Source organism: Muntiacus reevesi, chromosome 3 (assembly GCF_963930625.1).
Source record: "Muntiacus reevesi chromosome 3, mMunRee1.1, whole genome shotgun sequence".
Taxonomy (NCBI): Eukaryota; Metazoa; Chordata; class Mammalia; order Artiodactyla; family Cervidae; genus Muntiacus; species Muntiacus reevesi.
In genome coordinates this window covers 105,852,500-105,875,930 of record NC_089251.1, presented here as the reverse complement: position 1 = coordinate 105,875,930, position 23,431 = coordinate 105,852,500, and the positions used below count along the sequence as shown (strand labels likewise).

The following is a 23,431-nucleotide window of genomic DNA, read 5'->3' as shown; positions in this document are numbered from 1 at the left end:
TTGGCGTGGTTAGAGCAGATGCCCTGACGGTTCAAAACAAAGCCACCAAGGGTAGTGTATCTGCTGAAGGGGAGCCAAGCAGAGAACATCCATCCCACAGAGCTGAGAATGATCTATTAGAAACACCGGTCTGACCACATGCCTTCTCTGCTCGAAGAGAAGCGGAGCCTGGAAGGTTCCCGGGCTCCCTGTCACCTCCAAGCTCAAGCCCTGGATCCTCTAAGGCACATGGAGGTGTGTGACCCAGCCCCTGGCCATCTCTCCAGGCCTCTGCACATCTGTCTGTCTCTCACCCGTGGCTCCAGCCACACCGAGCCTCTGAGCTTCGTTAAACACACCTGCCATTCCTGCCTCCTTGCCTCTGCTATTGCTGAGTCTCACCCCTGGCATTCTGGTCCTTTCTTCACCTTGCTAACATCTCACCCTTTAAAACTCAGCTTTAGGTGTTCCCTTCGGAAAACCTCCCCTGACCCTCCCCGCTTAGGTGGAGTTAGGGGCCGCTCCTCCGACACGCCATCATCCAGTCCTCCTTGCTCAGCCATCTTGCCCACGTCTCGGGCAGGAACTGTCTTATTTCTGCTCCAGCACGATTTGTTTAGGCTGTCACTCTGCACTAATTAGAGCTCACATCAGGGCTTGCTCTTTGCTAAGGGCCTGTGAAGGAATGGACATGATTAACGTCGCTTAATCTTCACTGTGAGCTATGTGTTTGTATTATTCTTACTTTAAACAAAAGGAAGTCAAGGCTCAGAGAGGTCAAGTGTCTCACTCAAGCACCCAGGAAAGACAGGATTTAAGCCCAGGCACTTTGACTCCAGAGCCCCAGCTCTTAACTGCTGAATGTACATGGAATGAAAGAGTAAACTGGTGAATAAGATGATGGATGTGGGCCAATGATCCTGGAAGGCTGCCTGTGGGAGTTGGTTTTTGGACGAGAGGTGAGGGTCATGGCATGATTGTAAAGAACAAGGGCAGGGGCTTGTCTGAGTGCCTGAAGCTACAATGCGTTGTGTAAGAGAACGTCACATACAGTGACCTGCCCAGAGCTTCGAGGGCTCCATGCTGTAGAAGTCAGGCCGGCATCGCTGCATGATGCCAAATGGTCTGGGCTGGGAGCTGACTTTCTCTCGGGTTCTGTTGCTGTGTGATCTTAATGGAGTGGTGTGACCTCTCTGAGCTTCGCTGCGTCTGTAAAAGGAGCAGGTTGGATCAGAAGCTCTCCAAGGCTCCATCCAGCTCTGCCGTCGGGCCTGCCTGGGACACAGCGAGTGGGTGAACGAGGCTGCAGGTGGTAGTTTCAAAGCCCTTTTCGGTGCTGCGGTCTGAGATCTGAGGGCCCTCTTCAGCAGAGCTGCCTCCCGCGGCCCCAGGCCCACGCGCCCGGAAAGCCGGGGAGATCAGCACATTTTCTCCCTAATTAGAGAGTGATCGCTGATCAATTTTGAATGAGATAAGTTTCCATGTACAATGTCCCGAGTTGCTCCCCAGAGCGCTCATTAGTCATCTCTCTTGCAGCTGCTGCCTTATTGTTTTTCAGATGCCAGCCGAGGGACCTGGCATTTCCCTTCCCCGAGCGTGGGTCACGTGAGGCCGAGCCAGGGACTTTGGCACCGGTCCCAGGAGCTGCCCCGGCCTGGGGGCGGGCCCTCCGCTCTTGACCTTTACCCTTTGTTCCTGCCAGAGCCGTGGCCTCACCTTCGGTGACTCAAATCCAGATTCCTCTTGGATTGGGCTGTGACCCTGGAGGGCCTCAGCTGGACTCCACGAGCACTTATCAAGCACCTGGCGCACAAGACGCCTTGTTATCTTGTTATCTCCAGCCTGCTCTCCAGGCTGGAGGCAGGGGGTTCACACCAATATAAATGTCCACATCGCCATAACTTCAGGCCTCCCACCCCCTCAAGGTCATCCCTAGTATTTAAGGTGCTTCATTGGATGGGGCTTCATTCATGCGTGCAGTACGTTGGCGCATAATGTGCATTTCTTCCTGCCCTTCCCTGCACCGGGGCTTGTGATGGGAATCCCTCTCTTGCTGCGATTTCTACCATGGCCTCCAGGTGGCGCTGTGCTCCTATGGTTGCGGCTGCCAGAGGCCTTGCGGGCGACACCGAGGTGGCGCTTCCAAAGGCGGGTGCAATTTTCTCTTTTCCTGGGGGCTAGAGAACAGGCCTGAGAACAGAGCCTGAGAAGGACCTGGGGCTGCTGACACCAGACGCAGCTGGGCACAGGCTGGAAAGGGGACAGGCAGGAATGTTCTCTCTAGTTCCTTTCTCTGCCCAACACACCAGGAAGCCGGGTGCAGATGTGAAAATACTGAGAATCCCAGAAAATTCAGGCGGAAAAAAAAATCCCACATTTCCCTCCCTATAATTTTCCAGGCATTCACATCTTTAAATATACTAACCATGATTTCTTTCAACAAAAAAATAAGACATGCATAATGCATCACATGTTCTTAAAATACCCAGATGACTTCACACTGGTAAAGGATGCTGAAAAAAATTGCATGGCATAGATTTTAATTTTTCTCCCCAGAAGCTTTTTCTCAGTGGAGAAAATCCTGCTTTTCCCAGGCTGGCCTGCTCCTTTGCCGTCCTCTCCTCTGCCCTGTCTTTGCCTTCTGCCTTCTTGCCTACGTATCAAGTTTCTCTGTCTTCTCCTCTGCAAAGAGACAGAACTGTCAACTACTGTACTTGACGGTCCCGCCTTTCGTCTACCCTGTTGTCTCTTGTCTTGGAGTGTGTGAACGAGTTTCTTCCTCTTCCCGTGGATCTGTCTTCCTCTCTGGGGCTTTTTTAGTCTCTCTGCTTCTGTTGGATTCCATCTGCTTCTGTGAGTCTGTCTGTCTGTCTTCACATCTTTCTCACCTGCACCCGGCACCTCCCCTCCCAGACCCGTCTCTCCTCTTCTGGATGCCCAGGGTCTGGCAGGGCAGGGTGGGGAGGGCCTCTGTGCCCAGGGTCTGGCTGCTTCTCCAGCTGCTGCCCTTCCTACTGCCCAAGAAGTTCCTAGGAACAGAAAGCCCTTCTCTGCACCCTCGCTGTCCCCGGGCCAGCTGTCCCCCTAGGTCTCCTAGGGACCCACTCAGCACCTCATCTGATCCTTGAGGCTTATCTGGTTACCCCCACTGTACTGCTGAGAGGAAATCTGACTCAGACAGCAAAGTGACTGCTGGGAGGCCGTGCAGGTAAGAGGGGGTGGAGCTGGGGTTGAGCTGCCGATTTCCCCCCATTTACTCGCTCATCACTGAGCTGAGTGGACAGAGCTCTGAGCTGGTTGTCGGGAGGCCTGGGCTCTTGGTCTAGGCTCTGGTTCTAGCTGGGCAGCTCGCCTTCCTCGTTTGGGGCTGACTCCTTCCCACTGTGCAGTGGGCCAAGATCCCTCTCTGTCCTGCCGACCTTCCAGATTGTCACGGGCACCAAATGACCTTGCATCCGTCAGGTGGGGATGTGCCTGAGTAACACTGTGTGGGAACCCAAGATGCCAGAGCGGAACCTATGCCCTTGCTGGGAGTCTGGGCTCAGAGGTCCGTGGTCACATTGTTCTGCCCGGAGCTGAGCCCCCAAAGGTCTGACCCTAGGTTTAGGGGAGAGTCAGGGTGAGGGTCCTGGCTTTAAGGTGTAAAAAAGCTCTTCTGTTTTTACAGGATACCGGTGGGGAGAGTCATTTACAGGATCCAGTTCCGTGTTCTTTATCTGGAGGAACTTTGCCGTTCAGAAATCCCCTGGAAATTGCATGCACGGTTTGCTGCATCTGGGAAGGAGAACCCATCTCTTTCAGTCGATTCTCAGAGGGGGTCCTCCGTGTGTGGGAGGTTTGGACTATAATCTCTGTCCCTCGGTTTGTGGGTGGGACGAAGTGCGAAGACTAGAAGAGGCTTGTCCCGGGTTGCCTGACTCCCAGGTGTCCGCAGGGAGGCGGTATCACCCAATATTTGAGAGGCTGGCCCGTGCATGCAGCTTTGGGCTCATCACTCAGCTTCTGGCACCTCAGAGTCCCTGAGGGTGACACGAGAAGAGAGAGGGTAATCACAGCCTCCTTCTGTGGTTACTGAGTGTGGATATGTGTTCCCAGGGTGTGGGAAGCTCTTCCCAGAGACTGAGCTGTGGTCAGAGCCTACCCTTTCTGATCGCGGCGGGGTCAAGCTCCTCCTTGGCGCCCGTTAGCGGTAGTGGTTTACTCAGCTCGTCCACTGCTGGGGTCAGGGGTTCTTGAGCCAGGAGACTTCAGGCCTCTCTCCAGGCCTCTCAGGAGCCTGGTTAGACATTCAGAGCCCAGGCGCTGAAGCCGGACCACGGACACCACCCTCCTGAGCCTCCACCATCTGTCCGCCAGGCTATGGCCACCCCTGGGCTTGTCTGCGGCGCTCAGGATCACTCACACACGGCCACGGCTCTCCCCCTGGCCTGGGCCTGAGTGAGGCAGCTGTTCCCGGGGTGACGCGGAGCCCAGCGCCTCCCACCTGCTGGTTCCGGGCTGGTCTGTCGGAGGTCCGAGGCCCCCCTGTCCCCCCATCCTCTGTGTGAGGATGAGCAGTGGCTGAGCAGGGGAGAGTGCGGTCAGGACACCAGATCCACCCTGCACCCCCCACCCCCCATGTCCTGGTGAAACTGGGCTCCTCAGCTGCCCCCAGCTGTCCTCACTGTTTCTTTCTCCTGAAGGGCCCATGGGACTCTCACTTTGAGGGGTCGTTGGTATAATAAAGTCTTTTTAAAAATTGCCCTCTGATCTTTTTATTCTAAAGGAACACAACAGACTTCATCGTTGCAAAAAGCCCTTGTATTTTGTGACTGACTGTGTGTGTGTGGCCGCAGGTCCCCTCCGGATACTGCTCTGAGCTGCGGTGACGGGCAGGGCTCTGAGACCCGCGGCAGGAGTCCAGTCCCCCCCGTGGGCCCCCGCTCCCCCACCTGTGATGGAGGTGTTGGGGTGCAGGGCTCTGAGACCCGCGGCAGGAGTCCAGTCCCCCCCGTGGGCCCCCGCTCCCCCACCTGTGATGGAGGTGTTGGGGTGCAGGGCTCTGAGACCCGCGGCAGGAGTCCAGTCCCCCCCGTGGGCCCCCGCTCCCCCACCTGTGATGGAGGTGGTGGGACCAGACGAACTCTAGAGGCGGTTTCATGCAGAGCCTTCTAGAACTCTGGGCGCTCTTTGGAGACCCTCTGGGGAGGATGAAGGGCCTAAAAGGTGGGGTCCTGAGCCCCTAGCTCCCCAGCAGCTTGCCCTTTATCTACGTTTTATTTACTGAGGTTCCCTGTAAGATTTTAATTGAAGAAAGGGTCTCGGTGATTAAACAAAGCAAAGCGAAGAGTTTGCTCTTTGAGTTTTTGCAGGGAAGGAATATGGCTGCCGCGAAAGTCCTCCGCAGATGTCTGCTGAATGAAGGAAAGGTGAGGGAAGTCTTCCTGGGTTGTTGCTTGAGTCTAGGTCTGAGCCACACTCTGTGTGTGTGTGTGTGTGTGTGTGTATGTGTGTGTCTGCTGAATGAAGGAAAGGTGAGGGAAGTCTTCCTGGGTTGTTGCTTGAGTCTAGGTCTGAGCCACACTCTGTGTGTGTGTGTGTGTCTTTGTATGCATGCGCGGTGTGTGTGTGTGTGTGTGTGTGTGTGTCTTTGTATGCATGCGCGGTGGGGGGGTGGGCGGCAGAGGCCCAGCCTTTCAAGGAGGTGGGGAACCGGCGCCACCAAGGTCACCAAGGTGAGAAGGCTGGAGGCAGCGTGGGTGTTTATCCAGCCTTGGCTCAGAGGGTTGTCCCCTGCCGGGAGGACTCTTGGCATCTCTGCAGGTGACCGGCTGGCAGGTCATCTCTGCAGGTGACCGGCTGGCCGCTAGGGAGCACCGCATCCCGGCCTTCCCTGATGGACCACCGAGGGTCTGAGCCAGCCCCCTCAGGCTCAGCATTCCCGGGGCTCCGCCCCACGGGAACCTGGGCTTGAGCTGCCAGGAGAGTCCCCACCCCCGGGCTGAGGCACCCTGTAGCCTCCGTCTTCTCTAAGTCTCCCATTTCTCTCTGATGCTGCGGACCATGCCTCGGCTTCCCCCTCTGGGCAGGAGAGAGGGGAAGGGAACCAGGGAGCAAAGGCGGTCAGGGCATCTGTTTGATGCTGGCGCCCATCTGGGGCTGGGTTTTCTGTTTTTCTATCCTGCAGACACTAGTGTCAGGCTCAGGGCACAGCAAGGCCTTGCAAACATGCATCTTTAACCGCGGAGTGTTTGTGCTGAAAACGCTCACTGAGATGGTCCCTGTCCTGTGGTTCTCAGGCTGCGGAGCCCCAGGGTTTGGTGAAGGGGCTTTCAGGTGAGGTTTGAGAAGGAAGCCCCCACCTTGGTCTCAAGCACAGTTTTATCTACTTTAGATTTGACAGACCTGGTTGATTTTGCAGCTGAAAAAATAAAGATGTGATTTTTTCCAAATTTCCCATTTTGTGATGCAGAGCTAGAGGCCTAGAGGAGAGAATCAGCTTCTTCAGTCACAAAGAGAGTCAACAGCTAATAATTATAACTGCATTTACTGAGGACTTACTGTGTGATAGGCTAATGATACATATATAATCTCCTTCCCTGGAGCAAACCACCAAGTAGGAATAATTATTACCCCCACTGGACAGGTGAGGAAACTGAGGCACTGTGAGGTGAGATAACCACGGAGTTAGGAGATGATGAGCAGGAATTTGAACTTGGCTTGCCCTCGTGAAGGCCGCTCCCTTCACCCTGGGCTGCTGCACTAGATGCCGGGCTTCCTTGATGGGTGGCGTACAAAGGGGTCTCCACTCCTGCCTTACTGGGTCCGCTCCTCCATCTGGACCTGGCATCTTCCACACAGCTCTGGACATCTGGCTCAGAGTCAGCCTCTTGGCTTTGGCGGGTATGGCAGGGATGGATGGAGACCCAGGGTACACGTCTGCCTCCATATCTGGGGCTCCAGAATAAAGCAACCGAGCAAGGCCTTTGAAATGGAGACAGCTGGGGTGGGGGTGTGGGGTAGGGATGGAGGCACACCACACTGATTCACACTTTCTCTTGCAGAGCATGTGTGTGCCCTTGGAGGCATCACTTAACCTCCAGGAACCTTATCTGTCAAACGGGCCTGCATGTCCTGGCCCCGCCACTTCTGAAGGCTAAAGGGAGGCTCTATGAAGGGAACAGTCATGGAAACACCTTTCTGACTGTAAAGTGCCACGTGCCTGAGAGGGATGGGTGTTTCGGTAAGGGCGTGGGTCACCGAGTCGGGAAGGTATGATGCTGCCCCCTTTCACCTTATGTGGAGCAAGGCAAAGCAAACATGGGGCTTCCCAGGTGGCTGGGTGGTAAAGAACCCACCTGCGATGCAGGAGATGTGAGTTTGATCCCTGGGTTGGGGAAAATCTCCTGGAGAAGGAGATGACAACCCACTTTTGCATGGGAAATCCCATGGACAGAGAAGCCTGGCAGTCTACAGTCCATGGGGCTGCAGAAAGAGTCACAAGCGAGCGACTAAACAACAGCAACAAGGTAAGCACGCAGACAGGTGGCTTCTCTCTTTGCTTTCCCCTGCTGTGCGTTCAGGGGTTCACCAGCCCTCTCTGCCTTTCCGTGAATCTGCTGAACAGTGGGACTGTGGTAGCTGCTCGCTATGGCCACTGCTTTGTTACTCGGCAATAAGGAAGGAGCCGGGGGGTCCCAGCCCCACATGCGGTCACCACTATGGGGTGTCCTGGAGTCACAGCTGGGACAAGTGGCTTCTCTTGGCTCTGTCACTATAGCCTGTGACCTTGGCAAGTCACTCATACTCTTTCTGCGAGCAGTTACACAGGGATGTACTGTCTCCTCTTTCTGTCTCAAAAGGTGTTTATTTTGAGAAGCAAGGTCAATAACAGATGTGAGGATGCTTTTGGGGGGTGGGGGAGAAGAGAAAGCCTGATACAAGACTAAGAGCTTCTTTTAACCATCATCCTACTTCTGATGCTTTTGTTTTCTCTTCCAGCGCTTGGCCTGGTGCAAACCTCAGAGCAGATGTTCAGTAAAGCCTTAATGAATGGAGACAGGCGGCTTGTGGAGCGAAGCAAAGGAGGCCGGAGACCTGCGGCTTCTTCCACTGACAAGCTGGGAAATTTGGAGCAAGTTCCTGACCCTCTCTGGGCTTCCGTTTCCCGGTCTGTAAACGAGGAGACCGGACTGGGTCCTCTCTACGGATACTTCAGGCTCTGGCGGCTCTGAAGTGGGAATGAATGAGATGCTACTGTTCCTTGGAGTTAAGTCATCTCTCAAGTGTTTGGTGCACATTCATGCCCAGCCTGGCACTGGAAGCCTGATGTCACCTTGTTTTCCTAACGGTCCTGTGAGGCACACAGGCAGCTAGTGAGCCACATGCCCCATTTTATAGCTGAGATCATGGAAGTTCAGAGAGGGGACGTGACGTGCCCAAAGTCACCCCTCGAGCCAATGGCAGGACGGGGATTCAAACTCAGGCCTGAATCCAAAGGCCATGCCTATTCCATCTGCATCCCGGGTTCTCAGTCCCCTTCCTCCCATCTCCCCAGGGTGTCTGGCCTGGGGAGGCCAGCCTCTCTTTGACTCAGTTTGAGGCTGGACTGGCCCCTCTCAGGCAGCCCCTTTATGCCTCTAGTACTAAAGCCACGCAGTGTCCTAGATTTAAGGGGCAAGTGAGGCTGAGGATGCACTTTAGCTATTGGTGGGACTCCTCGCAGGGCAGCTGGTTGAGCCAGCTGACATTCATCGGGGGACCAAGATGTGTTCCCCTGCCCTGCCCTCATCACGCTCCGTGACCTTGGCATGGTTGAACCTTTCGCTGGTCAGGCTGGCTCTACTGCTAAAGGCGTCTCCGGGGGTAGGGCAGGTGTTGTTGACTGAGTGAGGATAACGAGCCGTCCTCACGCACCTTGCCCCCCTCGGAGTTACCATCTGCTCGGCAGGCGCGCCTCCTAGGCCTCTGGGGGCTGCCCCCCCCCGCCCCCCGTCTCCTTCCCAGGATCCAGAACCCGCTCCTCGGCCCTGAAGCCGAAGTCTCTCCCCAGGGCTTGTGGCTGTTGCTGGAAGGGAGGTCCCCGAGGGCAGAGGGCTGGAGGCCTGGGACGCCCCTAGTGGAGGCAGCGGACGCCAAGGGCCGGGCATCCCGGGCGAGCCCGGCGTAATGAGGCGCTCCCCTCTCCTCGGGGAGGCGGGGCCGCCTCCCCCCACCCCCCTCGCCTCCACCCCGAGGCCCCGCGGCGGCCCCAGTCCAGAGCCCCGGCGGGAGCGGGGCCTTCCAGGGCGAGTGCGAGGCCCAAGGGGCCGGGCCCCGAGAGTCTAAAGTGGGCGCGCGGTGACGGGGGCAAGGGGCTCCCCGGTGGGCGCCGGCGGGGGAGATGGGTCCACAGGTCGCCGGGTGCCCTCTGACTTCTGCCCCCGCCTCTGGCCTCCAGGGAGACCGGCATCCATCTGTCCTTCCCGTGTGCGCGTCGTGGGTCCCCCTCCCCCCCGCTCCCGGAACCCCCCCGGAACCCCCCCCCCCAACTGCTCCTCTCCCCGCCCCCGGCGGGAGGCAGAGCCGGGGGGGCTGGTCCCGCGCTCAGCCGCCGCGCACCGGCTCGGGACCGGGTAAACACTCGCAGGAGGGGGTGCGGGGGGGGGGCGGGGAGGAGGCGCCCGGAGGCCTCCGGGCCGGGGCGGGGCTCACCGGGGGCCCCCTCGGCGCGGGCAGGACGCGGGTGCCGGGGGCGGGGGCAGGAAGCTAGCCGCGGCCCCGTGACGTCGCCCGGCTTCCAGGGATCGCTCCCCGCGGCCCGGGTCCGCTCCTCCCCGTGCTCCCCCCGGGCCTCGCCTCCGCGCCGTGGCCGGCATATCTCGCTCGCGGGCTGGCTCCGGGTCCCAGCCGCCTCCTGCTCCCTCTTCCTCTCCTCCTTCCCTTTCTCTCCCTCGCGATCCTCCTCTCCTGTCGCCCCCTGGCCTCTCTGATCCGAGCTGGACGTTCCCTCCGCCCTTGCTTCGCCGCCTCTCTCTTTCCTTCCTCTCCCTGTTTCTTTCGGTCAGTCCCCCTGCCTCCCATTCTCTCTCCGTCTCCGCTTCTCCCCGCGTCTCCCTCCGGGTTTCTCGCTCCCCCTCCCTCCGGGCATCCTCTCCCGCCCCCCGCCCCCCGCCCCCCGTGCGCTCCCTCCTCGTTCGCTCCCCTCCCCCTCCGCCCCTCGCAGCCCCGCCGCTCGCAGCTCCCCAGTCAGCCTCCCCGAACCGGCGCCGCCGCCGCCGCAGGAACGGCCAGCCCGGCTCCCCGGGGTGCGCCCTCCTCGGCCCCGCGCCCTCGGGGCTCGCCGGCACAGCCTCCCCCCCGCCTCCGGCTCTCGGCCCCGCCCGGCCCGGCCCCAGCCCCGCGCCCGAGCGCGCCGAGGATGTGAGTCCCGCTCGCCTCTCGCGGAGAAGCAGTCCCCGGCGCGCCGAGCCGGAGCGCAGCGCAGCGCAGCCGCGGGCGCTGGCGGGGTCGCTCGCGCCGGCCGCGCGCTCCCGATCCAGCGGCGCCCCCACCCCACCGCCACCCCACCGCCGCCCCGGGCCTCTAGCCGCCGCCGCCGCCGCAGCTCGTGGGCCGTCCCCGGCCGGCCGGCCCCGGCCCCAGCGCCGCTGACCCTGTCCGCCGCGGGCGGGGACGCGGGCGGAGGAGGTGCCGCCGCGGAGCCCCCGGACGCGACCATGTCGGAGGTGCTGCCCTACGGCGACGAGAAGCTGAGCCCCTACGGCGACGGCGGCGACGTGGGCCAGGTCTTCTCCTGCCGCCTGCAGGACACCAACAACTTCTTCGGCTCCGGGCAGAACAAGCGGCCGCCCAAGCTGGGCCAAATCGGCCGGAGCAAGCGGGGTGAGTTAGCGCCCCCCTCCCCGATTCCCGTTTCTTGGGCACCCAGGCCTGGTGGCGGTTCGCTAGGGTCTCCGGCACCCGGGGGACCGTTCCGACCCACTAGAATCTCGTCGCGCGGAATTGCGGGGAGTGGGGGGTGGGGGACCCCGCACTGCGGGTCCAGCTCCAGCTGGTCTTGGGAACTCCTCCCCCTCAGCCGGATCCGCGTTTGGGGTCACCCAGGGGGCGTGGCGGCCACTCGCTGCCGCAGGGGGCCGAAAGGTTTTCCCAGGTCCCTGCCCGTGCCAAAGTTTGCTTTCTGATTTCTAGCCCTTGCCCCCTTTTGCGCCCCCTTTGCGCAATGTAACTGCAGCTGCACTCCGTCTACAACCCGGGTGTGTGTGTGTGGGGGGGGTCCTAGGGCTCCCCAGGGGACGGCGTGGGGACTGCGGGGGGTTCCTGTGGGGAATGCGAGGGGCTTTCGGATCGCAGGGGCTTTTCATTGTTACTTGGCAGAGGGAGGGGGTTTGCGGAGCCCGGGCACTAGGCGCGGGAGCTGGAAAAGCCCGGGAGAGACGCGGACTCGGCGAGGCTCCAAGAGGAGCTCCAGAGGCTCGGGGACCGAGAAGGAGACCGACAGTCGCCGGGAGAGACCGAGGCGCAGAGACAGGGAGGGAAGCCGCGGCGGAGGCAGGGGGAGGCCGGGACGAGCAGAGCCCGAGATACAGCTCAGGAGAGAGCGAGCCGGAGCCGGGGAGACTGCGAGCCGGGGACGCGAGTCTAGGGGGGACGCAGGAGTCGCTGAAACGAGGGCGGCCGACACCCCGAACAGAGAGAGAGAGGCCCGGAGACCTCGACAGGTGACCGTCGCTCTGGGAGATGACGGAGAGGACGAGGATGGGCAGGCTAGGCAGAGATGGAGAGAGGCGGATGCGGAGAGGCGGGCGAGCCCCCGGCCGGCAGCGAAGAGAGGCTCCGACCTCGGGAGCGGCTAGTGCGGAGAGGCCAAGTCCGCCCGCAGGCAGCGCGCAGGGACGGGGGGTGGGGGGTGGGGAGGCCCTGACCCCAGCGAGGCCTGAACCCCCCGACGGGCTGCACGCCGTGTGACCGGCCCCCTGACGTCCCCGCTGGCTCGCGCATCTCTGAACCTCCCCCACCCCTCCGCCTTGGCTGACCCCTCGCGGCGCTCGGGGCACCCGGGAAGGGTCCCAGACCCCTCTCAGACCCTGGAGGCTTCTTTCGAAAGAGATGCACCCTCCAGGATGAGTGGCGGTGGGGATGCCGCGGGGTGAGGACCAGACCGGTGCGCGCCCGGGCTGCAGGCTGGGCTGCGGGTTTCGTGCCCTTTCGGCTTCCTGTTCTCAGAACCGTGCTGGGACGCAGCCTGGGGTGGAGGTGGGTCAGAGGAAAGCCGCAGAGGGACCCCTGACTGAGACGAGGAGGATGGGGCTGTATCGGCGGGCGTGGAGCCCCCTCCCTCTCTCCTTCTGCCTCTGCCTGTCGGAGACCCCCCGCTAGGCCCAAATAAGAGCGCTCACTTCTGCTTTTCTCCCCCTTTTTTTGCAGTTGTTATTGAAGATGATAGGATTGATGACGTGCTGAAAAATATGACAGACAAGGCACCTCCTGGTGTCTAACTCCCCCAAAGACAATGAGTTAAGGGAGAAAATAAGAGTGAGACCGGCGGTTAACAGTTATTGGCAAAAAGAGCGTGAAAAGAGAAAGCACTTTGAAATTGATTACTAGCTTACTACCCGCGAGGAAATCAACAACCTGTATCCGTGTCAGGCCGGGAGACAGATGAGGCGTGAGAAGGAGAAGGCTCTGGGCTCCATTGCAAAAATAAAAATGAAAAAAAAATTTTTAAAAATTAAAGAAATCACTATATACACACATGTAAAGAAATAAAAAGAAGTCTCAGTTGCAGCTATTTGTCAAAGTTAATATCCATTTCTTTTTATATACAGTGAATATTGCGCAATTATAGATCTGGATTTTGAACCACTTAAATAATGAAGCAACACCAGGTGTTTTGAGGTGTTGGCATTCTTCGCTGATTTGGCTGTTCCCAATGTTTACATTATTTAATCTTGCAAAAATGATTCTGTGCACTTGGATGTGAAATGCTGTCCAGTTATATTATTTTTATGTTGTTATCTTTGGATGTACAAAACAAACCAGAAAGTGATCTCTATAGATATTCCATCCTATTTTGGTCATCTTTTGAAGTTATCAAGAGTGTGTTTAAAACAAGAAGAGAACTTTTCTAAGGAATCATGCATAGAAGGAATCCTTGCTTTATTTTAAAATGAATTGTAAAGCTTGTGTTTCTTTGTTGCTACAAGCTATTTGCCCAAGTTAATGCAAACGAACACATTTTATATGTCAGGAAAAAAAAACATAAAAAAAGCAAAGAAAAAAAAATGCTTGAGCTTTTTCTAACCTCTCCGTGCAGTCTGTTGTGTGAGCAGCCTGTTTTTTTCTCTAATATTGTGTCAGTTTATTCTCTTTAATGGACTGTAAAAAAAAAAAATGTAATCACAAGAGTGCCAAATATCTTGAAATGCCAAAAGGCATTTTGGTTTCTTTTCTTTTCCCTGTGCTCTGAGTCCACGTAAAGGAATGCTTGGAGTGTCTTACTCTGTTATTTATAGGGGTTCTCTTAAGGCACACCAGCCGCCTGTTTTGCATGGTATTTGCAAAAATGCCTCTTGCGTGAGGAAATCTTCTACCATTTTTTTGTTGTTGTTGTTGCAACTTTGGACCTCAAGAGGTTTCTTCCTTACCTACCCTGTTGTCCCCTCTTTTCTTAATTCGATATTCTGTATGTTGCACCTTTAACCAGCACACAGGGCTATTTCTCCAATGTACAATAAAAGAACTGTTCCTGTGTCTCACTGCTCTCTTTTCTCAGCTTTGGTTGGGAGGGAAAGGGGGACTTGCTTTTTGTCTCTGCTGGCTGGAGACAGGGAGGAGGGGACAGCAGCTTTGGTTGGAGCGGCAAAAAGTCAGTGTGGGTTGGGCTCAGATGATAGAAAAGACAAGCTGGATTGGCAAGGCCATCCCCGAAGGGCAAGTGCATCCAATTTGGATTTGCACTGGGCTCTCCCTGCTTCCCTGAGGCTTCCCTGGTGGGGTGTGTTGGTTGGCAGGGAGTCAGTCTTGCAAGAGGCAAAGTTTGGAGGCTGGCAGACTTGGATTCAAATCCCAGCTCCTTCACTTCCTGGCTCTAGGCATTTGAGCAAGTTCCTTCATTTTTTATGGCTCAGACAGTAAAGAATCTGCCTGCAATGCAGGAGATCTGGGCCAGGTTTGATCCCTGGGTCGGGAAGATACCCTGGAGAAAGGAATGGCAACCCGCTCCCAGTATTCCATGGAAAATCCGATGGAGCCTGGCAGGCTGCAGTCCATGGGGTCGCAAACAATCGGACACGACTGAGTGACTAACACACACTTCACTTCCTGAAGCCTCAGTTTTCAAATCTGTGAAATGGGGATAATGCAGCTCCTACCTGGAAGGTTGTTGGGAGGATGAACACAGCACCCAGCGAGAGGCAGCACTCAGCAAGGGATGCCCAGACCATCCATCACGGGCCGCCCCTCCTCAAAGGCAGGACTGAGGGGGAGCTGTTCTCTTTGCCTGGCACCTTCGCCTTCCCGAGTCCCCAGGTCCTTGTTGGAGGGAAGAGCCTGGTCCTCTGGGGCCCACAGCCCGATTCCATTGTCTCAGGCTTCCCAGACTCTGCAGCCCTCCTCCAACCACCGCTCAAAAAGTCTCCTTATGAAAAAAATTCTCAGCCCCTTGTTGGACTCAGGACAGTTAGAGCAGGCCCCCAGGGGAGGAGGGGTTTGGAGAAAGACTGGCTGAAGAAAGGCCGGGAGAGTTTTTTCTTTTTTTCCTCCTGGGCTGTTTGGCATCCAGGAGTTCCAGCGCCGGGAGCTTTTAATGTGTTTGTTGTAAAACTGTCAGCCAGGGAGTCACAACACAGCTCCTGGTGACAGGAGCCTGAGTGTGACTCAGACATCAGGTAAGACAGGCCTGGGGGAGCGGGGAGGAAGAGGGGTTCCAGGGGGCCTGTGGGGAGTGGGGCGCTCATCCCGCTTCTCAGGAAGTGGAGGCCCAGAGCCTGGGGGGACGCAGCAGAGTCCCTCTCTGTCATCGTCAGGAATGGCAGGCCAAGTGGAGCTGGCGGGGCCTTCAGGATGCCGGGGGGAGTGCCAGCTTGATCTTCCCAGGGGCGAGACTCTGTTCCCAAACCTGGCCCTCGTCCCTCCCGACCCCAGAGAATCCCAGTGCCCAGGGTCGATGACTTTTAGGCACCACGGAGCCCTGCTTTGGAGAGTGAGGGGCCGGGCCCACCCTCTGCGCAGCATCGATTTGCCAAGAGGGGTAGGAGCCAAAGGAAAAGATTCTTTCAGAAGGTAGGTCTCTGTCCGCACCCAGCAGTAATTACCACTTACGTGATCAAAGCACCGTGCAATTATGCAACGCCCTCCTTTGTGAGCCTCACGGAATCCAAGCCCAGCAGCCCCGGAAACCCACAGCCCTCCTGTCTCTTCAGTAGGTGAGGGACTCGACACCCCAGAGGGCGAAAAGGACGGCCCGATGTCCACACTCACTGAGCCCTTACTGTACGCCAGGCTCGCCGCAGCTCCATGAACCATGTCCTGATGAGACAGGAGAAACCAGGGCTGGGAGACATTACGTGACCTGTACGAGGTCACTCCCCGTGGCTCCGTGGGCAAAGACTCTGCCGGCAATGCAGGAGACACAGGAGACGTGTGTTCGATCCCTGGGTCGGGGAGATCCCCTAGAGAAGGAAATGATAACCCACTCCAGGATTCTTGCCTGGGAAATTCCATGGACAGAGGGGCCTGCTGGGCTACAGTCCAAAGGGCTGCAGAGAGTCAGACATGACGGAGTGACTACACGCACATACGCACACACGAGGTCGCTCGGCTAGTAAATCGCTGAAGCACACTTGAACGCAGAGTCCAGGCTCCAGGATGGGGATACGGAGTTATCTGACCCTGGGCTCAGTCCCAGCTGCAGTCATTGTCCTTCAGCCTCAAAGATCCTTTTGTTGGTTGATTTTTCTCAGCCTGGGTTCTCCCGCTATTCTGACAACAGATAACTGCATCAGGGGTCAGAGTGAGGCAGGACTGGGATGCGGTCAGCTAAGATCTGGAGCTGCCATCTGCTGGGAAGTGGAGAGCCCGTAAGCCCTTGGGCAAGGCTCTGGTCCTTCTTGATAAGTGATGTATCAAAATGTTCCTGCTGGAGGCCTTCCCCTTTGCCAAGGCAGGATTCTCAGGCTGGGAAGGCTGAATCTGCTTTTCCAGAGTGAAAGAAGGATATACATTTTAAATACACTGGAACATTGGGGCAAACGTTTGTTGAGAAGGCACTTTGGGGACTGGGCAGATGTTGAATGATTATACCCATGGTGGGATATGTTCGAAGTATCTGGTTGGTCAGGTGGCCATAAATATGGAAAAGGCCACTCGAGGTCCGGCCTGGGGGAGGGTGTCTTGAAGCCTCCAGGCACGGATCGAGCATCCAGGGTTGCATTATTCCAACTTCACTAATTGAAGGCTTGTAATAAGCATCCAACTTTCTGGATTCCACCTCCTGGGCCTGTCCAGGCTGACAGCCTGAAGGAACATCCAAAAGCACCTCTAAGAGGGGGAAGTTGGCAAACTGAGTTTTAAAAGAAAGACTCAAAAATTACTGCTGGTCTGGAGGCACGGATGAAGGGGCGAGTGAGGGTACTTCTGCAGATAGCAGGCAGCTGGTTCTTGGCCCTCAGGACCTAGCAGAAGGGGTAGATTTCTGGCTTCCCTGGTGGTCCAGGGGTTAAGAATCCACCTTCCAACGCAGGGGATACAGGTTTGATCCCTGGTTGGGGAACTAACATCCCACATACCTTGGGCAACTAAGCCCGCGTGCCACACGGGAGAAGCCCTTGTGCAGCAGGGAAAGATACCGCATGCCAAGCAAAGGTCCCGTGTGCCACAGCTAAGATCCGACACAGCCAAAATCACACTTTGTTTTTGTTTTATTTTTAAAGAAGGGGTAGGTTTCAGGGTGGCTCCTGGGCACACAGAGGGCATGAGTTTGGGACTTACGTGACTTTAATTTGAAACCTCTCTTATATACTTTCTTGTTGAGACTCGGGGCCAGTTTCTCAAGCTCTTTGGGCCTCTGTTTCTTATTTTGGAAAAAGGGATAGTACCAATGGCACAAGGATTAAACAGAAACTCCCACTCCGCCTGAGCGCAGGGCCTGGTGCCTTATTAATGGCAGCATCACGTGATCGTACAAGAGATGCCTACTGTGTGCCAAGACCTAGCAAACAGTTCCGGTAGGCGAAGCTTCTTCGCAGATGGTTTTTGGCACCCCAGGGCTGATACTCCAAGGGGACAGAGGGGCAGGGCATGAGTCCCCGCAGGGGGCAGGGTAGAGGACTCCTCTTGCCTCTCATTACCCCATCAGTTCCCCAAAGCACCCCAATGAAACGATCCTAAGTAAAACTGCATGCGTGCTCTCCAACGGCAGTTGAGAAGAGTCTCCTGTCTTCCAACCAGACTGCCAGAAGCCTTCCTTCTCTGGATGGAGGCTAGCAGGTACTGACTTCCTTCCTGGGAAGGAAAGAGTTTGGCATTCTGCTTGGACGCCCTCCATCAACAGGTCCTCCAGGGTTTTCATTCACTCGACAAATCCTGACTTAGCACCCACCTTGGGGCGGGTCCTATGCTAGGCTAACTGAGCATCCGATGGTGAAGAAATGGGAGTTTTCCCAGAGCTTGAGAAATGATGACAGTTGCCATGGCAATGAGGTTGGGAGCCAGGAGCTTGGAGATCCCCCAAATCAGCAGCTCAGATCCTACTTGCTGGCAAAAAGAAGGAACCAAAGGAAACTGGGTCTTGGGGACTGCCTGAAACCCAAACACGGGATCCACTTTTAAAAAACACAAACTCTTACTTTAGAATAGTTTTAGATTTACAGAGAAGTTATGAAGGTAGTAGAGAGCTGCCAAGTACCCCCGACCCGATTTGTCTTCTTCACATCTGAAATTTCCATGATATGACATTTCACAACCAAGGAACCAACACGGGTAACACTACTATGAACTGTAAATCCACCATTCATTCAGATTTCCTTCGTTTTTACCTAATGTCCTTTCCTGTTCCAGGATTCCACCCAGGATACTACGTAACATTAAGTCATCCTGTCTCCTTAGGCTCCTCTTGGCTGTGAGCATTTCTCAGATTTTCCTTGTTTTTGATGGAGTCCTGCTCAGGTATTTTGTAGGCTGTCCCTCAACTGCGGTTTGTTTGAGTGTTTCTCATGCTTCCACTGGGGCTATGGGTTTTGAGGAGACCATGGAGGTAAATGACGTCATTCTCATCACGTCCTCTCAAGGCTGTGCTGTGCGCTCAGTTGGTCAGTGGTGTCCGACTCTTTGCGGCCACATGGACTGTAGCCTACCAAATTCCTCTGTCCATGGGGATTCTCCAGGCAAGAATACTGGAGTGGGTTGCCATACCCTCTTCTAGGGGATCTTCCCAACCCAGGGATCGAACCCAGGTCTCCCACATTGCAGGCAGATTCCTTACCGTCTGAGCCATCAGGGAAGCCCAAGAATACTGCAGTGGGTAGCCTGTCCCTTCTCCAGGGGATCTTCCTGACTTGGGAATGGAAGCAGGGTCGCCTGTATTGCAGGAGGATTCTTTACCAGCTGAGCTACCCGGGAAGCCCATCAAGGGTACACGCTATCAACATGAGGGGTACTGCTGATGCTGACCTTGATTACCTGGCTGAGGCAGCTTTTGTCAGTTATCCTCCACGGCAAAATTACTCATTTCCTTCTGGTTTCCATACAGTCCTCTTTGGAAGGAACTCATTCTGGCCCACTTAAGGGGTGGGCAGTTATGTTCCTCTCCTAGAGAGGGGAGTGAAAGTGAAAGTCGCTCAGTCGTGTCCGACTCTTTGCCACTCCATGGATTTTACAGTCCATGGAATCATCCAGGCCAGAATACTGGAGTGGATAGCCATTCCCTTCTCCAGGGGATCTTCCCAACCCAGGGATCAAACCCAGGTCTCCTGCATTACAGACAGATTCTTTACCAGCTGAGCCACCAGGGAAGCCCAGAGAGGGGAACGTCTCCATAAATTATTGGGATTTTTCTGCGTGACCCACTTTTCAGCTGATCAATGTTGCCCCTGTGTTGGGCAAGTCCACTGGGGTTTAGATGGAATCATGAGTTCCAGGCAAAATGGGGAAAACCAAAAATGCCATGAGACCCAAGGTGCTGCCTGCTAACCGATAGATGGAGCCTTACAAAAAAAAAGAAAAAGATTAAACAAAATTAATAAAAGCAACTTCCTGTGGAGGGAGAACTGTCACCCTGATTAGAAACTGTGCAGAATTTTCTCTTGGAAACCTTCAGGCAGCTGCTCTGGTTTATAAAATCTGCCTATTGGAGGGAAGGCGGAGGGGGGGAAAAAAAAAGGTTGTCATTATTCCAGAAACAGAGATTCTCCCAAACCATATGCAAAAATAAATCCTCAGCGACCGGGCTGTATCCGGGGAAACCTGGCAGCTGGGAGACAGGGCTGGAGCTTGCGGGGTGGCCCCGGGGGACAGACAGCCTGTGTCCATGGGCCCTAGTCGCTTCTCTAGAGGGACAGGGAGACCCAGAAAGACAGTCCCACCTTGCCGGCACTGGGCCCCCATCTCGAGCCCACCCTCCCTCTCTGAGATGAGGACTTGGTTGATCCTGTTTACCCTTCACTTTGGAAGCTTCATCCTTAACCCGGGGCAGCATACACCCACGGGTCTGGAGGAAGGTCCTCGACCCAGAAGCAGCTGTTTGAGGACAAAGGGTCACGAGAGGGGAAGGAGGTCGGGGAGGCCAGGCGGACCTGGGAAGTGGTCCATGGGAAATCCTAACAGAGTGGAGAAGGGGCCGGGCGGGCGGGGTCAGGCAGCGATGACTGAAAGTTGTCAGGGAAATGAGTGTCAGCTAAGACAGACAGCCGGTGGCTGAGGGCTGAAAGAGCCTGGTCCAGGCGGGTGTTTGGGTAGAGGAAATTAACTAATTAATTAATTAAATCCCTATTCATTCAAGGGCTCGACTGCCAGGGGTGGGGTGCGGAGGGTATTATGCTTGGCACTGGGAAGACAAGGCTGACAAAAACAAGGCTTCTTCTGGCCTTCGGAGACCTCAGAGACGGGTCAGTGACCATCCGGTGACGCTGAGCCTCAAGAGGTTGAGAAGGGGGGTGGGGGTGGGCCCACAGGAAGCTTAGGAAATCCTTGGGGAACACCAAGAGCAGGCCCCCGCGACCGCAGTGGGTGTCCTGGAAAAGACCGACAACGGCATTCCGACCACAGATGTGTCAGAAACCCACGGCGCTGCTCGCCGCAGGGTTCAGGTATTTTGCGGCTCTGGGGCTCCTGTACCCAATTTGAAAAGCAGTATTTACCAGGTGCCGACTCCAGGCCAGGCACTGCTCTACACTCTTTGTATTTAATTCATTTACTTTTCACAACAACACTAGGAGGGAGTTACTATTATTATTATTATACCCATTTTCCAGATAAGGGAAATCAAGGCACAGAGCAGTGAAGTCACCCGCTTAAGGTGGCACAGCCAGACAGTCGTGGAGCTGGCACGGACCCCAGGGAGGCTGGCCCCAAGCGTCCCTGGTTTCCAGTGCTCCAATAAAAGCAGAGGGCAGAAGGCAACTTTGTACTGCTCCCGGCAGCCCGGAGAGCAGCAAGGTTCTGGGCCTACGACGCCCATCCTCCCTTGGGGGAGGGGAGGCTGAGGATCCGGTTGGCGGTGAACCCTGGACCAGGCCGGCCGGTTGCCATGGGGACAGCTGGGCGGAGGCCGCCGGCCCAGGCTGGTCTCCCTGCGGGGCAGTTCCGGGGAGCTCCCGCCACCGACAGGGAGCCGCGTTTTCCGGGCAGGCCGAGCCGCATTACTTCTCCCCCCTCAGACAGGGCAGACCACAAGCGCCCTGCAGCCGTCTGAGCCTCCTCCGACCTGAACTCAATCCCCCACGAAGCCGCACTTTATCTCCAGTTCATCTGCGTGAATTATTTACCGTGTCTGGCGGCCTCCCCGGCGGCCTCCGCCCTCCCTGCCCGCGCGGCTTGTTCACATCCTGGTTCGCAGCAGCCCCTCTTCCTCCCTGCCCGGGGAGCTGGACGGTCAGGCCTCCGGGGAACTTGGGGCAGAAACCTCCCACCTCGGGCCGCAGCCTCCCCTGGGCACCCCTGTCCGTAAACCAGAGAGAGCACTGGGTTAGGAGTCAGGAGCATTTGATTGTCCAGCGGTGCTGCCCGTCAACACGGTGCATCATCCCCATCTCACAGATGAAGAAGCTGAGGCCTGGAGGACTGACTCTCCAGTCCACAGTCAGGAAGGAGCCACAGGTGGGAGCAGTCCGAGGCTGGCTCTCGCCCTTAACTCTCAGCCAGGGCTAAGCAGGGCGCAGTGATGCTGACCTCAGTCTGCCGGCCAGCGGCACCTGTGAGGGCCGTGTGCACCCACCAGGGAGTCTCCCTCTGCCTAGCGTTGTGCTGGGTGCTGGGGACACAGAGGAGCCGGTCCAGCTCCTGCCCTCCGATTGCTTCTGTCTGGAGCGGGGTGGGGGTAGGGCCCAGGGAGCAGGCAAGCACAGACGGGTTGTGACTGATTATGATAGGAGCTGGAGGGCTGGGTACAGACCGCAGGTTCTGGGGCCCTGAGAGGTCCTCCAGGGAGCCGGTGGGGCTTCAGCTGCGCCTCGGATGGGGGTCGGGTGGGAGGTGGGGGGTCTTGGAGTGGGGAAGACCCGGAGCGGAGGGAGGGAGGCTGGCAAGTTTGAAGTTTGCTTGAGAAAGGGCTCGTTCTCCGGGAGGGTGGTTGGAACAGGGCATTTCTGTTGGTGCTGGGGGGAGAAGGGGCGGGTGGCGGGGGTGGGGGGGTGGTTCTTGAAATGAGCTCAAGGGTCAGTTTAGAGCAGTGCTTCTCGTGGGGTTGGGAAATAGTTTTGCCCTCCAGGGGCCATTTGGGGATGTCCCGAGACTTTTGTGGTTGTAACAGCGTGGGAGGAGGGAACAGCTCTTGGTGTCCTAGGGTAGGGGGCATGGATGCTGCTAAACTTCTTATGGCGCCCAGAACCATCCAGCCCTGAGTGCACCAAAGCTGAGAAATCTTGGTTCAGAGTGTGCTTAAGAGCCTTTACCAGGAACCAGCGTGAGATTCTGGGCAAGTCCCTTAGGCTCATGCCTCAGTGCCCTCCTCCTTAAAATGGCCTGATCATACTGGCTAATGTTTGAGGAAGTAGTTTTTCACGTTGTGTGCTGGTCACACCCTGGTACTTTACAGATATGATCTCATCTAATCCTTATAACCCAGGGAGGAGGGTATTACTCCTACTAACAGTCAACTTATGCAGCCACTTCTTAAGCCCCAGGCCCCGGACTGAGCTCTTTATAGATACTCATTTATTTAATCCGCGCAACAACTCTGTGAGGGAGGCACGGTTACAGTCTCCATTGAACAGCTGGGGGAACAGAGGCACCAGAGGATGGAAGGCTCCAGGGGACACTGTTTCGCTTGTTTCCTGCTGTCTCTCTGACTCTTGGTGACCCCGTGGACTGCAGCCTGTCCGGCTCCTCCGTCCATGGGATTCTCCAGGCAAGAATACTGGAGTGGGTTGCCATGCCCTTCTCCAGGGCGTCTTCTCCAACCACAAATCGAACCCGGGCCTCTTGCATTGTAGGCGGATTCCCTACCATCTGAGCCACCGGGGAAGCCCACCAGTGTCTAGAACAGCGTCTAAATAACTTGAGCAGGAAATACATAAACCCTCCTTGGACCTCAGTGGGCCCGTGAACCTCCTGCCCTTGTGAAGAAACTGAGGCACAGAAAGGCTGAGGATCTCGTTTGGAGACACAGAGCATCTCCTGCTTCCCCTGCCTTCTGGCCGAGGAAGCCGCTGGGTGGGTTCTTCTCCTCCCGGCCGCTAGAGCCTGGCTCTTCCGCTGGCAGGAAGGGAGCTTGTGTGGGAGCATTTCTGAGATGCCCAGAGGGCAAGCGGGTTGGGGTTTCCCTGGAGTCCCAGCTGAACCGGAAAGGACTAGCTTCTTGGACTTGAACCAAACCCAGAACGCCGTCTGCGCAAGAATGTGTCTAGGGCCTGGGATGGGGTTTGTACCACGTCCCCTGGTGAATGTGAATGCGGAGAGATTCTGATTTAATCCGACCCTGGTCCCCTACCTGCGGGGCCCTGGGAGAGGCAGACGTGGTGTCAGACGCGTCCCCTGCCCAAGCCGCTGTGCCATCTACAGGCTCCTTGCTTGAGGTGCGAGTCTCAGCCCGACCTTGGAGCAGCCAAGTGGGGACTTGTTCAGAGGCTTCAATCTCCGCCTCTCTGATGCCTGCACCACCTTGAATCCTACACACACTTTAATTTCACGAGTGCCTATTATTTGACTTTTCTGACCCTCACTGGTGAAATGGGACCAGGAATCCAGGTCTTACAGGCTTGCTGGAAAGATTTAAGTGAAGTTGCTCAGTCGTGTCCGACTGTGTGACCCCATGGAGCCCGCTATGCTCCTCCGTCCA

The 23,431-nt window shown here is 56.6% G+C and overlaps 2 protein-coding genes across 2 annotated transcripts; both read left to right on the top strand.

Annotated features, from left to right (window-relative positions):
- The first annotated feature begins 2,046 nt into the window (after nt 1–2,046).
- LOC136164077 (uncharacterized) lies at nt 2,047–10,590 on the top strand. Its single transcript, XM_065928893.1, has 9 exons — nt 2,047–2,131; nt 4,336–4,522; nt 4,815–5,052; nt 5,782–5,868; nt 6,146–6,294; nt 8,965–9,112; nt 9,195–9,321; nt 9,398–9,572; nt 9,741–10,590. The coding sequence occupies exons 1-9, from the start codon at nt 2,047–2,049 to the stop codon at nt 10,588–10,590; spliced, it is 2,046 nt and encodes a 681-aa protein (XP_065784965.1).
- On the top strand, nt 10,157–13,686 carry CAMK2N1 (calcium/calmodulin dependent protein kinase II inhibitor 1). The gene is made up of 2 exons (XM_065929964.1): nt 10,157–10,821; nt 12,367–13,686. The coding sequence occupies exons 1-2, from the start codon at nt 10,656–10,658 to the stop codon at nt 12,435–12,437; spliced, it is 237 nt and encodes a 78-aa protein (XP_065786036.1). The 5' UTR covers nt 10,157–10,655; the 3' UTR covers nt 12,438–13,686.
- Nucleotides 13,687–23,431: the final 9,745 nt, after the last annotated feature.